Here is a 14,096-nt window from a genome sequence, read left to right as displayed (position 1 = left end):
TCAGTTACTACACACAAGAGGTAGAAATGCAACTGAATCCTTCCTTGAGCGATAATTCAAAGGAATTTTAATTAAAAAGTTATGGGAGTTTAAATACAAAACTGAAGGACAAAGAATATATGATCTCAAATGGTAATACCCTTTAAGGGCGTGCTTTAAAATTCATTTTAGTGCCTAAATTAATTGCCTGATTTACTTGTAAGCCCTACGACAGCTGTAGCCCTGATGAGGAAATTGTATTCTTCCATGTGTCAAAAAGAAAAGGCCCTGTTAAACCCTCACCTTAACTGCAAAATAAAGTTCAGCTTTAACTACGTATCTCCAACATCACTTCCATAATTAAAGAGTGTAAATGCCTATAGTGTTTTTAACTCATTGAATAGTTCAGTTTTGGAAAAGAGAAAACTGTCCATCTGCAGTAATTATCTTATTATTGTGGAAAATATGGCTCTCAAGAGACTTGAAGGCTGGAAGAAATCAGCTTAATTAGCTACTTCTAATCCAAATTTCTGGTATCCTTCAGCTGAAAGGTTATTCCTCTGCATAAATCTAATATATTATGCAGGTTTAGCTATGTCCTAAAGAGAAATAAACTCTCCCAGTCCTAGTTTTGCATTCCATTGGTTGTTTATGGGAGAAGGAAGTTCATATCCATTAAACCTTTCCTAACTCATCTTTTATCAGCTCTTAAAGAGGAGATGCTGAGCAACCATGAGCAACCTCTGTCTGGCTGCTCTGAAACCTGTGGGTCCCCTAGCACTTACCCAGACCAGCACAATTTCACCTATGGCCTCAAATATAGATTTTAACTCAGATCCATAAAAACTCATTTCTGGAAATTTTAGCCTCTACAGCTCATAGAACTGGATTTTAAAATGTTAAAGCTATTAAGTCTTGTTTTGAATCATAATCATGTTTGCACTGACTTCTTTTCCGAAAAAAAAAAGAATTTCTCACTCATGTCATCCCTAGCTGTTTTCATTTTTTAGTGTGTTTTAATGGAAGGTATGTAAGGTATTTAATTAGAGCTCCTCTTCAGTAATAATAAGTTTATAATTTTCCATTCTAATATTTTTTTTTACTTTCAGAACTTATCTTTGTTTCTAAACAATACATTTGTTCTGACTCAGAATAAGTCACAGCTGAAGTATGCACCTTATTCAGCACAATAATGATGACAAAGTACTGACACTCATGCAAAATCTCCCTTATGTGGAGGTTGCCTCTGAAAGACAGCAGGAGAGAGAATTGCTGAGGGGCCACACTGCTGCCAAAGTGACCGTAGACATAGAGAGCTCTTAGCATTGAATGCAATGGGACTGGGCTTCCGGATGATGAGGCACCAGCTGCACACCAAATAGAGATGTGCAGAATCCATTCACAGCCCTTTCACTGGAGGTTTTACGTGACATGAAGTGACAACAATCAGAGCACATCTCCTGAAATCAACATGAGGTAGCCAACAGTCTGCTGCACTTGGGCAACTTACTCATTACTGTCACTACTCAAGGGGATCTAAACAGAAAATAATTCTTTCTGTATCAGACTGGATTATACTCGTCTTGATTGCAGTTAGAATGGCTCTCATTTGGGAACAAAACTTTTCATATTGTTCCAGCTCCTGACTCAAATTATGGGAGTGATGGAGATCACTAACAAAAATAACAGCCAAAATTTTACAGAAATAGTAGTAGTTGTATATAATAAAGGAAAGGTAGAAAATGTCACTAGCAGTGCAACCTGTACTTCCCAGGAGATTTTCAGAAATGGACAGCAAACTGGATCTTCCCTATGCTTTTTCTCACAAGCGTATCTAAAGAGATGGAGCACAACACAGTCCTTGTTTACAGGTTAGTGGAGAGGGGAATGAAGGGGGGCCTCTTCGTATTCACATGGGCATACTGCATAATCAAAGAATGGTTACTATATTCCTTGTATCTGCCTAACTACTGAGTTTAGATTTATATAGCAACAGCTACTTGCCCTGCTCTAGCAAGCTCAGGAAGTGCTTTGAAAGTGTTGTTGAAACTCACAAGTAAGAAGATAATGTACCTCACCCATTATAATGTGACTTCACCCTTGTAGCCTGTGCTGCACACAGCAGAAAGTGCAAAACAATTAGAGACATCCTAACTTTGATGAGAAAGGAGTGATTATCATGTATTTACCTAAGGGCAAGAGTGTATACACCGGAAGAGCTACCCCAAACTCAGTGCTTTACTCTATATTCATGTCTCACAAACTAAAGATAACTCAATAAATAAGCAGGTAGTGTTTAAATGTTAGGCCTATAAGAGGCTAAGTGATCTTTAGAGAGGTGTTGAAAGACGGAGGGAGTACAAACTGCAAAGCAATTGGAAAGAGCACTCATTCCTGTCTGTGTATGTGCTCAAGTACAGATGGGTTAGCTATTTATAACGATGTTAATTTGGGGGCTAATTTTTTCTTGAAATTGCTCTCCATCAGAGTGACTTAATAATGTTACTGTTTAAGAACTGCACCTTGGACCTCCAAGGACAGAAGCTTCCTCCAAGAATGGAAGCTTTCACTGCTGCACCCCGGTACTTCTCACAATTTACAGATGCAGTAGCACTGGGACAGGTAAGGACATGTACATTTGAGTCACTGGCAAACAGTCCCACCATAAAGGCTGCTATTTCCATTACCAAAATGTAGGTGAGCACTCAGTGTGGTTTTGTTTAAAATTCCTGTCTGTGAGTGCAATTCTAGTGCAAAAAGTTAAAAATTAAGTCAATCATAAGTAAGAGCAGGTTTTTTTAATGAAGCTACAAGCAGACCTGTTACATTGCCAAGGAATCTGATAGCTGTTTTAAAAGGAGAAAACACTGCCATGGATCTTTGAGGTACTGCTTGGCCCATCCTCAGCAGTATGCTAAATTTCCCAACAGATTTTGGAGGAAAAATAAGACGAGAGAGACACTTCTGACTTATTATTTGAAGAAGAATGTCATTTTTAGATTGAGAAACTGCAGAAGCTCCCAATTACCTTAGCTTCAGGAAAGATTTAACATACCATCAACAATGAAAAAGGCATTATCCCTCAGATTTGGACTCTGCTGTTCAGTGTGTCGTTCCTCAAGCCTTTAAAGACACCGCCATTGATCAAGGGAGAAATATGACTTATTTTAAAAAGGCAGGATCAGCTTAGGGCTCAAACATCTGTGCTCTGCCCCTTCTCAATTCATCTGGATTAACTGGTAACTTTACAATTATGAGTCACCAATATAACGGAGGCAAAAGTGATGCAGATCTTTGTCGTATGAGGCATTTTTTATAGAATTAAGGGAATATTACTGCCATTCTCCAAACACTGGGGGAACACTGTCTGGAGACTGTGAAATCCAGGTATTTACTAGACAGACTGCATTCAAACTGGGGCATCTGTGAGGGAGGGCCACTACAAAGAGATCTGAAGCTCACACCCCATTAAAAGGGAGTAAAATACCTTTGTTCATTTGAACTAGCGAAAAAGGGCTGAGGGAGAATAAGCTTCTGCAAATAAGTATATCAAGAACACAAACAGCAGGATGTGAGACTGGCAATTTGAGCTACATAAGAACCTAATGAAAGGTATAAGCTGATCATTTAGGCTGGAAAGCAGAAGATGGGAAAAAAGACTGGAGATGTCCCTGCAAGGTCATTGCCTCCTGTGGGTCAGTCACCTCAACCTGATTATATATTATATATGTGTTTATTTATTTATAGCTGCAATTTAAGGCACTTTTTTTTCTAATCCTGCCCATTGTGATCACAGTGAATAGATTATGACTCTGTTCTCTTCAGCAGCACTTTGTGTCCACTTGCTCCTTTCTCTGGGTCTTAGCATCCCTGCACCTTCCCAGAAATGGGAGGTCATGCCACCACCCCTGCCTTAGCCAGGCTGTACAGTACTGTGCTGCAGTAGGGCCCTGCAGAGCAATGTCTTATGGACTCATCAAAGACTATTATTTAATTTACTTGCCACTAGCTTCCGTACCATCACTGACATTTTCTGTAGAGAAAAGTAGTGTCAGTGCAAGGACATATATGGGGACTGCTGGGGGGAGATGGCAATCTTGCTGGAAAATCTGACAAGAGAAAATGGAAATCTCTGATTTTCACCTCTGCTCAAATTAATTCTTTTGAGTTTTCCTCCCTGGGGATGACCAAAGGCTATCTGGACGTGGTCCTGGGCAACCAGCTCTAAGTGTCCCTGCATGAGCTGGGCCTTGCACTGGATGACCTCCATAGGTTCCTTCCAACCTCAACCACTCTGTGATTCTGTACATCAATATTGGTTAAAGTTCAGCATACATTTTCCACAATTTTTTGTGCAAACAAATTTCTCTTACATTAATTCAGATGAAAAAAAAACATAAGACAACATGATTTATAGTTACTAGCTCCCCAGATTGACTGTGAGTAGATCTTTTCTACTATTCAGCTATTTCTGTCTGCATGTTAAACTCATTTGTTCATTATCAGAAAAAGAACTGCATTAAAGCAATGCTATCTCAACTCAGACCTGAAAAGAAGCAATTTTTTTTCTTAGATGAGTGGAAAAAATGAAAGAAAATTGATGTTATGGTAAAGAGATAATACTGGCACACACAGGTATCTGATAAATGCAGCACATTTAAATGTGACGTCTGCTGAAATTGTTGTTCAGCTCTTCTCAATAAATGACAAAAATAGAAGATGTTCCACAACAGCATGCATGCGTTAGCACCTGGATACTGCTATGAGCACTATGAAGCAAATAGTTCTTATAAATGGAAAAATAATTAGCGACATTTTTAATTTACCAGAATAATGACGCTGTGCATTCCTGCTCTCTTCAGCTCTTTGATGTACTCTGGCAGACCTGCATAATTCGTTTTGTCATATGTGAAATCCAGGCGACGATCCATGTAGTCGATATCGAAATGCTGGACATCCTAAGCATTTTAAAAGCAAACATTGATGTATTTTAAACAGAAAATCAGAATGGGTGCAACCATGTTCCTAGGGAGGAATTAACCTACAAAATGAGACCTAAGAGATTGATTATAATAACCATAAACGACTGAGGCCAAACTCAGTCCCTATAAATTTACGTGGCAGCAGTGGGCAAAATGGATACATGGGAGTCCTAGGTTAGCAACTACTTGGTAGTGATATGTGTCAGCTCTGCCATAGTTTGTGTTTAAAATGCCAGCACCTTGTACTGCCATACATCAGTAAATTGCTGTCACAGCATTAAAGCAAACCCAGCCCAACCTGCTTGCAATGCAGCACTTAAATCTCACGTTTAAAGCCCATTCTAAACATTCTTTTGAGCTTTGTAAAGATATTGCACAGAAATGGCTTGTGAAACCACTACATAAGATTATACATGTAAGAACATCCTTTTGTTCTACAGTTCTCTTCATGGGATAATCACATTTCTTCTAATATAATTTTATTCATCTCATTTCAGATTTTAAAATAACACATACAGAGAAAAATTCATACTTACAAAGGGGATATCATAGTGATGCATGCGTTCTGCAGTTTTCTTTACAACATCGAGGCTGGCATAACCCCACCGGGACAGATGAAATCCCAGAGACCAGTAGGCAGGCATGTGCGGGCGACCAATGGCCTAGAGCAGGAATGAAGAATACAGAAGTTCAAGTGGTGAGGTGAAGATTTTAGGGAGACAAATCATCCTGAAAAATCAGGAGAGGCTCCCAGCTCATTTAAGACACAAGGGCCAGAATACAAGTATCACACACACTTGAAATACCCCTTACTTTCTCAGACAACTCACTGCACCACATACTTGGTTGTGAAGTGTACAATATACTTTGCTTTAACACAGGCTTTAAAACAGTTTCTCCTGGTGGACCAAACCCTTTGGTCAACAAAAGGCAAATTTCCAGCACTGCACGGCAGTGTCAGTTTTGCTGATTTCTCTTGCCACATCCAGCTGAACTAATTCATCTGATGTTTATTTGAGCTGTCTGAAGTTTTAATCATATTTGCACACCTCCCTGATGAAATCCAGTTGCTCATGACTGACTGCTGATATTGCTGGCCCACAGCAATGTGTTGCCAGGTGTCACCAAGCCCCCTCAAGGTCAGAGTTACCATTTGCTCCATCAAAATTCTCAACTGAAACACAGTTGTGAGTTAAGTATTACTTTATAAATATTTGATTTCCACCTGCTCCATGTAATTCAGCTGCAAATTGCATGAGGAAACTTGTTTGCAAGCAGGGGAGTGTGAGGTGTCCTGGTCTGCTTGCCAGGGAAGCTGCTGGGGCAGCAAACAACAACTGTAGGTCACTTTGAGAAAGATGGTGAAACCTTCCCTTGTCTCATTGCTATACACTGCTGTTTTATGGGGGAGATATTTCAGAATCCACATTCCCATTTTAAACAGTTAGATCCCATGAAATTAGCTTTTGTTCAGTAATTCTAAGACCCTTGCAGGCAACACATGAAAGTCTAGTAGCTAGTAAGCACCCATGATTATTAATCAGTCACAGCTATTGACTCCCTTTGGCTAAGTAACCATTCCTCCCTTGTTTCCTTATGAATCTCAATACCTAATTATGCTAGAAAGTGGAAACAATTAAACTTGAATATTGACAGCTAAAATCCATCAACTTTAATTAGATAGAAGAATACACTCCTGGCACTTCCTATCAGTTGCACGGCTAAGCCCTCCAGATATTTCAGTGCATAGAGATATCTCTTCCTTCATGAATTTGAACAGAATCTGACCAGGGACAGTAATGCTGGACTTAAAATTGCTCCAGAAGATGTCACAGACTGTAGAGGTGATGGGAATTGCAAACTGCAGCGGACAGAAAAACAGATGGAGGAAAAGCAGAGGGTGTTTTAATGCCCCTGAGCACTTCATGGGTGCTCGCAGGGTCACTTGCTTGTCCACAAACAGATGATGTGTACAGACAGGTCAACTTCATGCCTTCATGATAACAGCATGACAGATTTGTCTGCGCAGTACATTTTCACTGATTGGGATTTCTCACCTATGGCAAGCGGTAGGAGGCCAGAACACCCGGGGGTTAATGGTTTGAGTCCTTCCAGCAAGGAAGAGCTGGCTGAGCACTGCACCCCTCATGTGCTTGTTCCTCATCCCATTCCACCATTCCAGCCTCCTTACCTCCTATGTGCAGCTGGAGATGAAGCCAAGAGAAGTAAGCACGACTACCAGCAGCTTGGTACTGCACCAATGCCATGAGAGGCCCTGGACAGATGAATATGGCCTCAAATCGCATATGGAGACACCAGAGGGCAGAGATATGCCATTGCCACCACAGTGCAGTCTCTCCAGATGCACCTGATCCCACAGGCCATCCTTCCAGCTCTGCTAGGGTTTCCTGTGGAGAGCTGGGCAGGAACAATGGCTCGGGATTATCCCCTGGGCACCTGCAGCATAGTGCTGTGGTGTCCAGCACAGCACCTTCAGGGCAAGTTTGCTCCTCTATCACAACTGCACTCACCATATCAGACAAATTCATCCGAGAAGGCAGCAGAGCTTGTTTTAGCCCAGCTAGGCTGCAAGATGGCCTCTGTGAACCCCACCATTTGTGCTCCAAAAGCATCTGCACAGTCTGCCTGTTTTCTCTGCAGTAAACAGAGGATGACCTCTCCAATAAAGGTTAAAAAAACAGAACAAAACAGAAGAACTCCCTGATGAAACAAAACCATTTGTGCACAGGCTTCTTCCCTTGGATAAAAAGAAGATGGAGAAACAGCTGATAAATATTAATCCTGCTGCTGGATGCAGGGCCTGCTGCCCTGGCAAGATGCCTGCATGGCACAGAGACCAGTTACCATGGTCATCCTCTGAGCTGGCTGCCATCAGTCCAGAGGCTGTGGGAGGGAGCCTACAATGCCCCAGATCTTTTCTGGACACGGGACACTGCTGGTATGCATGCTGATGAGCTTGGGACATCACCCATGCCAAATTCAAGAGATGGATGGGGATTAATTTCCACCCTGTGTGCTGCACTGAGTGCTTGGTGAATGGCAGCGGGGCCGAGGTGAGGCTGTGGCCATCAAGGCACCAGGCAGGGTCTTCCCCGGGGACACTGCTTTGTCCCCAGCACTGGGGAATGCTGTGCGCTGGCTGCGCTCTGTACCATGGCTCTGCAGACCTCAGAGCTGCCCTGAGGCGAGGCGGTATTTTGTGACAGCATCCCTTCAGGAGTTTGGGATTACAGTTGAACAAATGGAAGAAAATCCACCTTGCAAGCAAGATATTAACTTTTAAAGCAATTAGTTCCCCAGGTTGGCCAGGCTGGAGCAGCTATGGTAAGCATAATTGAAATGAACAGAACATTTGAAGAGGAAGGATGAAAACAGGGCAGCTGGGAAAACAAATGTTCTTTCTTCTAATTATGCTGCGGACTCTCTCTAATGGATCCCCCTGAAGCTTCCTGATAAAGTAAGTGGCATATGGTACCTACGTGCAGATGGATTGGCAGGGGCAGAGATGCGATTCTGCAAACCTGAAAGTTGTGTTGGATTTGATACATATTTAGGATCTAGTTAATTCATATAGATTGCATTCTGCATACAAATGAACATAAAATGCAGTGCACAGAGAAAATCTGATAGGCAAAACTGACTTGCAAAGACTCAGAAAAGGTAAATGAGGTATAGCAGGGGAACTGAGGGAGGAAAACATGAGAAATGCAGAAACAGCAAACATATGGAGGATCCAGACTGAGAAAAGAAAAAAAAAAAAAGAAAGATACAGGAGTGCAGAAGTAAAAAAATAGATCCTATTTTCGATACCACCATTCCTCCTGCACTTGGTTCATAAATAACTGAGTGTTGTTAAATAGGTTCACTGTCAGTTTACCCGGGTTTGCATAACTTAGCCTTATGTAATTTCTGAACTTTTCTCAGATGCACCTGAGAGCAGATACACCTGGGAGGTCTCCTGAAGGTACTCCTCAGTGAGAACAAAGCTCAGCGAGCAGCTAAAAGCCATGCCCAGGAAGAAAGTGAACAGCATTCCCTCTCCCTGTGTTGGGCTGTTGGACAGATGACATTATTACTATGGGCGTCTCAAGTGGATGATGATGTGAACAAAATTATAAATGTCAAACAATAAAAGGCAGGTCCCCGTGTTACTGCTCAAGTAGGAGGCTGGGCTGAGTTGCCCCTGAGGTTCCTTCCCCCAGAACTGTCCCACAGGTCTGAGAGGAGGAAATAAAGCAGCACTTTGCTCTTAAAACAGAGTTGGGAGTCATGCACTATGCTCTGTTAGGAACTCATGTTTTACTGCTGTGCACTTTTATTCCACCCTGAGCTGGCACTGGTACATTTGGCACCCATGATCCAATATGTCCTCTGGTTGCAGATCCCAGCTGGGCTCATCTCTTCAGCCCATCACTGCTTCTTCCCATCCTCCCACAAATCTGGGGCATTTGCCATAATAAGTGAGATTACTATAACTGTTCTGCACACCAAATCTCTTCTGCAGTAGGAGAAAAGTGTGATTACCATCAAAGAGATATATTTAACTGTGTCAGGACCAGCTCTGACTTGCTGGGAGCAGTGTCCCTCATGGCCAGCTCAAGGATGGAAGGGACTAGAAGCATTGGTATGGAGGTTTCTTCTTCCCATCACACCATGCTCAACACACACCTGATAGTCACCATCACTGCTGCAGAGCTCCGTGATGCTGGCAGGCAATGTTCTGGAGCCCAGCTCATGAATTCTCTTGATCTGCTCCTCACAAGACACAGCAGGGCTCCTGCTTTCCACTCGCTGATCTCCCACTGCCTCCATCACCCTTGAAGCCAGCTTAAAGCAGATTAGCATGGCTTTCATTGCCATCCTTCTTTGCCCCAGAGAGAGATGGAGGGGCTGCTGAGTGCTGCCTTACAGGCATCAGCCACACTCCCCCCTTCCAGCCCCTCTCCTTCCTCTGGTCGAGTCCTCTTATTGTGAAAGAAAACATAATTGAAAAATAGTCTTTTCTGTCTTTTCCACCTTCCCACGTGCCTTGTACATAAAAGCCAAACACTGCCCTAGAGACTAATATGCTAATTGTAACATTTGTGATCAGGGAATTTCAGAATGTTTACTGAAGAAGTTATTATTTCACTGTGAAATTGCTACCATGCATTCTTCAGGATTCCCTAGACAGGTGAGCACAAGCTCAGAGAATACAGAGCAGGGGATTTTTTGTCCTGGTGTGTGACATGTCTAGTTAGGAAACACCCACCAGTTCCCTTCTCCTTATTTTCTCTGCTCCAGCTGCATTTCCAGAGAGGCAAGGGTGGAAAGTGAGTTGCCAGCACTCCCCAGGTGGGGCGGGAGTAGTCTCTCATTTTATTTTCAGTTGCTGGCCACCTGCTAAGCCACAGAAACACTGCCTTCAAACAGCAGCAAAAGACTTTGAAAAGAAACATGGAAGGCTCTCACCTCTGTGCAGTGATGCCCCTGAAATAGGAACTTTCAGCACAGAGATCACAACTCTGTCCGTGTGGATGGGTCTCTTGGCTTTTAATGCTTGATCATCAGTATGGAAGTACAAAAAACAGCTTTCTGGTTGATCTATGGCATTGGATCTGCAGGGTGGAAAGATGTGCAGAGGGGTTGGGAGCTGCAGACTTCTGAGAGAAGGAGCCAGGGTAGGGTAGGCTTAGGGTACGGAGGCTTTAAACAGCCAGCAAGGGCAAAATGCTGCTTCCTTTACCTAAAGAGCTTGGTTCCGAGACAGCGTTTCTGTGATGGGCCCAGTTAATGCACCACTTGTATTTGGTGACCAGGAGGAGCATGTCACCTGCCATGTTTAGCCAGGTAGCTCTCACTGGGTAACAACTGCTTACACACTCCGGAACCAGCAATTTCCCCATGTATTCTCTGTTCTTTGGAAAATATTGGGCAACTGAAAAGCAAATAGTTATGCTGTACTCTGTGAGACAGGAGTAAATAAGGTTTTTCCACATCCCTGCTCCCAAATACAGACATATGAGTTTTCATTAGTGAAACACAGACTAATTGGTCTAGAATCAACGGGCAGTTCTCCTGGCAAGCACAGGTTTGATGCCTTTGAAGTTCATTCTACACCTCGGTAGTCCAGCAGAGATAAAGCTCCCAAAAATTCCCATCTATGCTCAGCATCCTTTTAACGCTTCCTGCTCCCAGTTCTGTGGCAGAGCAGGAGCAATACAAACCACCTTTTTGTGCTGAAGCCTCTTCAAGCGGGGCTTGAAACTTCGGCCACTTTCACCCAAGAGGTCTAAAACATGAGGTGCCCATACGTTTTGTAAAAATCAGTGTCAGATCAGGGGAGAGCGACTCAAATCACCCCCAGTATCCCTCATCCTGCCCTCTAGCAGTCAGACTGCTGCCAGACACATCCCTGTCACTGTCACCAAGAAGCCTTTGGAAGCTCCAGACTACCCAGAGTGAAGAAGTTGCACCAGATCAAAACAACCATGAGGGCTCTTTCCATGCATGCAAATAAAGCAAAAAAAAATGATGGGTGATTTAGACTAAGGGGAAAAAACAGGTGCTTCAATCACATTAATAGAGCAGACTAAGCTCTTCATTGTTGTTTCCTCCTCTCATAAGCTCTCTGATTCATGCAAATGAAGGAGACAACAAAGGGGAAAGGGTTGGAAAATCTGTCCACCTCCCTCAGCCGAATACCAAATGAAAAACAAGGAGAAAACTATACTATCAGCCACATGTTTGGATGGTTAGTAGAACACATAGATAGTGTTTATATGTTGTGAGAGTGGGCCACACAATCAGAATCCAATGACTTACACAACTAACTTTCCCTTATGGAAAAATCCCAAAGGTGTAGCAATAGGAAAGAACCTCTGTTGTAGTAATGCAGTGTAGCCCAGATGCTGATAAGAAGGCTTTTGTGTACAATAGCCACTGGTTTTTGATCAGTTCCTAGCAACGCTCTGCCTATCAGCATTTCTATATTACTTTTCAATGTACCGATCGGTTAGAATCATGGAGCAGAAGTATGTATAATTATAAGATTATACCAATGAAAGGAAGGTTTGAGGAGCACCTGAAGTAGACCACAGCATCAATACCTGGCTTTGAGGCAAATCTAGATCAATATTTGGCTAACTTGTTCTTACCAACTTCTGACAGAGCACATTCTCAGCCTTCTTGGATGGTCTGTTCAAGTGTTCAGTTCCTGTTATAGTAAAAAACGATTTCTCTTCCTCCAAATGTTCATCTTCTGCAGAATAAGGCAGCACTCTATTCCCATTGGAAACAAGGAGCAAGCAATCACCATTCTCACCACTAGAAGCCTGCTACTATTCCGTTGCTTAAAGTTTTGTGCCTAGTAGCTGAGTACAGCTGTGCAGGCTTCAGCAAAAATGCATTTCAATCTGTCCTCTGTTATTTTCTTTTTGATAACAGTCTGTGCTCTCCTTAGTCTTCCTCTAATACTAATGTATTCATAGGACTTTTTTTTTCTGCTGTTTGTCCTTCCTCACCACATCAGCTGCCACTGTGTATGAGTGGTGGGACCAAGCTTTGGCTGAATTGCCTGCTGCTAACCCAGCACTGATGGAGCTCCTCCCAAGGCACTGCCCCACACGCCCTAAGCGCTTCCTACTAACCTCTGTGTATTGCTGAATGACATTTTCTGGAGTTGGACCAAGGAAGACATAGAAGTCAAGGATCCCTCCAATAGTGCGGAAAGTTAAGGATGGGTTTGGACTCAGAGAAACATCTGAAAGGGAAAAACAGGAACTCAGGACTAACTTACTCTGCACAATGAGTATGCGTGCTGGTCTCCTCCGAGCATTAATGTATCCCCCAGGTAGAGGTGCATGCGGGGTCATTCCCTGATGCTTTGCCATATGATCTGATGGGCACACAGGACCTGTACATAGGCTAGCAATTGTCCAGACTTTCTGCAATCTGCATCTTCTGATTGGCATCGTGCAGCAATAAATCACAGAAGCCCACACAGATAGGTTTGCCCAGAATCATTTGTCTCAGTTTCATTTATATCGCAAGGAACCACAAGCTTGTGCTTACTGTTCCTCTGTGCTATTTTAATCTTCCTATTGGAAGTCATTGCCTGCCAGGGGAAGCTGATTTTATAGACTGAATGAAGATTCCCCTTTTCTGAAATTATACTATTGGATTAACACAGTAAGGTGACCATGGCAACGCGCAAAACTACTCGCTACAGACAAAATATAGGACTAACCTAAATTGATTTGATTCAGTTATGCCAGTCCCAGAGGAAATTTATTCCACCTTCTCCTTTCCCTGTATATGCATCTATTTTTTAAAAAATTAATCATATATTTTCCCTGAAAATGCCTTACCTCGTTTAACAGTTATTCTGATGGAATCTCTTTGAAAACTTTGTAGCATTTACTGGAATCTCGGTTATGCAGCAGCCAGTTGTATCACATTAAAAAAGCAATCTCCAAAACAGCTGGGTTTTTTTGTATTTACTAATTTACTGCCTTTCTATATGCAATCAGTATAGGGAATCTGTGCATCTTCCTACCTTGCGCATTGGAGTTCAGAAGGAGAACGCCATGGGCATTGGAGTCATCCTCTACACACATATAGAAAGGGTGAACGCCATAAAGGTTGGCGAGTGGCTGAAACAAAAGCAACACGTTAGGTATAGTTAATTTTTGCCATTTTTTCATGGTCTTGGTCAGCTAGGTATGTATTCAAAGACAAGGAAATTAATTCATTCATAGTTAGAGACTTGTTTTGAAAGGTTGGAGTTTTTTTCATATAAAATGGCATGAAGTCAAATTGATAGAACAAGAGCTGTTTTTCTGCCTCGACACAGTTCTTCTTATTAGCCTCTCTTAATACAGCCTTCCGTATTCTGCTAAACCCTCTGAAAAGACAAGGGTAAAGAATGCTCTTCTAGTGAAATTATTCATCATCCATTGACCTCAGTTTTGCCAAACTTTTAATAAATTCTGCTGAAGCCCAACTTGTTTGGGTGAACAGGGATCGATCAGGGAGCAAGATTAAATGCTTTCCTGACCCAGGGTTTTGATTCATAAAACATTCTTTTTCTGATAAGTACTGCAGCATGAGGAAGACTCGAATGAGAAGCGTCAA

At 42.4% G+C, this 14,096-nt stretch overlaps 1 protein-coding gene across 1 annotated transcript in view; it reads right to left on the bottom strand.

The window, feature by feature from the left end:
* The window catches only part of LOC100550169 (sucrase-isomaltase, intestinal-like), a 51,151-nt gene that overhangs the window by 25,339 nt on the left and 11,716 nt on the right, over positions 1–14,096 (bottom strand). The window contains exons 6-9 of the mRNA XM_010721340.3: positions 13,519–13,615; positions 12,611–12,723; positions 5,498–5,623; positions 4,806–4,937 (exon numbers count right to left, since the gene is read on the bottom strand). Of these exons, the coding sequence (XP_010719642.1) occupies positions 4,806–4,937; positions 5,498–5,623; positions 12,611–12,723; positions 13,519–13,615 (468 nt within the window). The remainder of the gene's footprint in view (positions 1–4,805; positions 4,938–5,497; positions 5,624–12,610; positions 12,724–13,518; positions 13,616–14,096) is intronic.

This window comes from Meleagris gallopavo, chromosome 1 (genome assembly GCF_905368555.1).
Source record: "Meleagris gallopavo chromosome 1, MGAL_WU_HG_1.1, whole genome shotgun sequence".
Taxonomy (NCBI): domain Eukaryota; kingdom Metazoa; phylum Chordata; class Aves; order Galliformes; family Phasianidae; genus Meleagris; species Meleagris gallopavo.
Note: the sequence above shows the minus strand (reverse complement) of the source record. Positions and strands in the feature narration are given on the sequence as shown.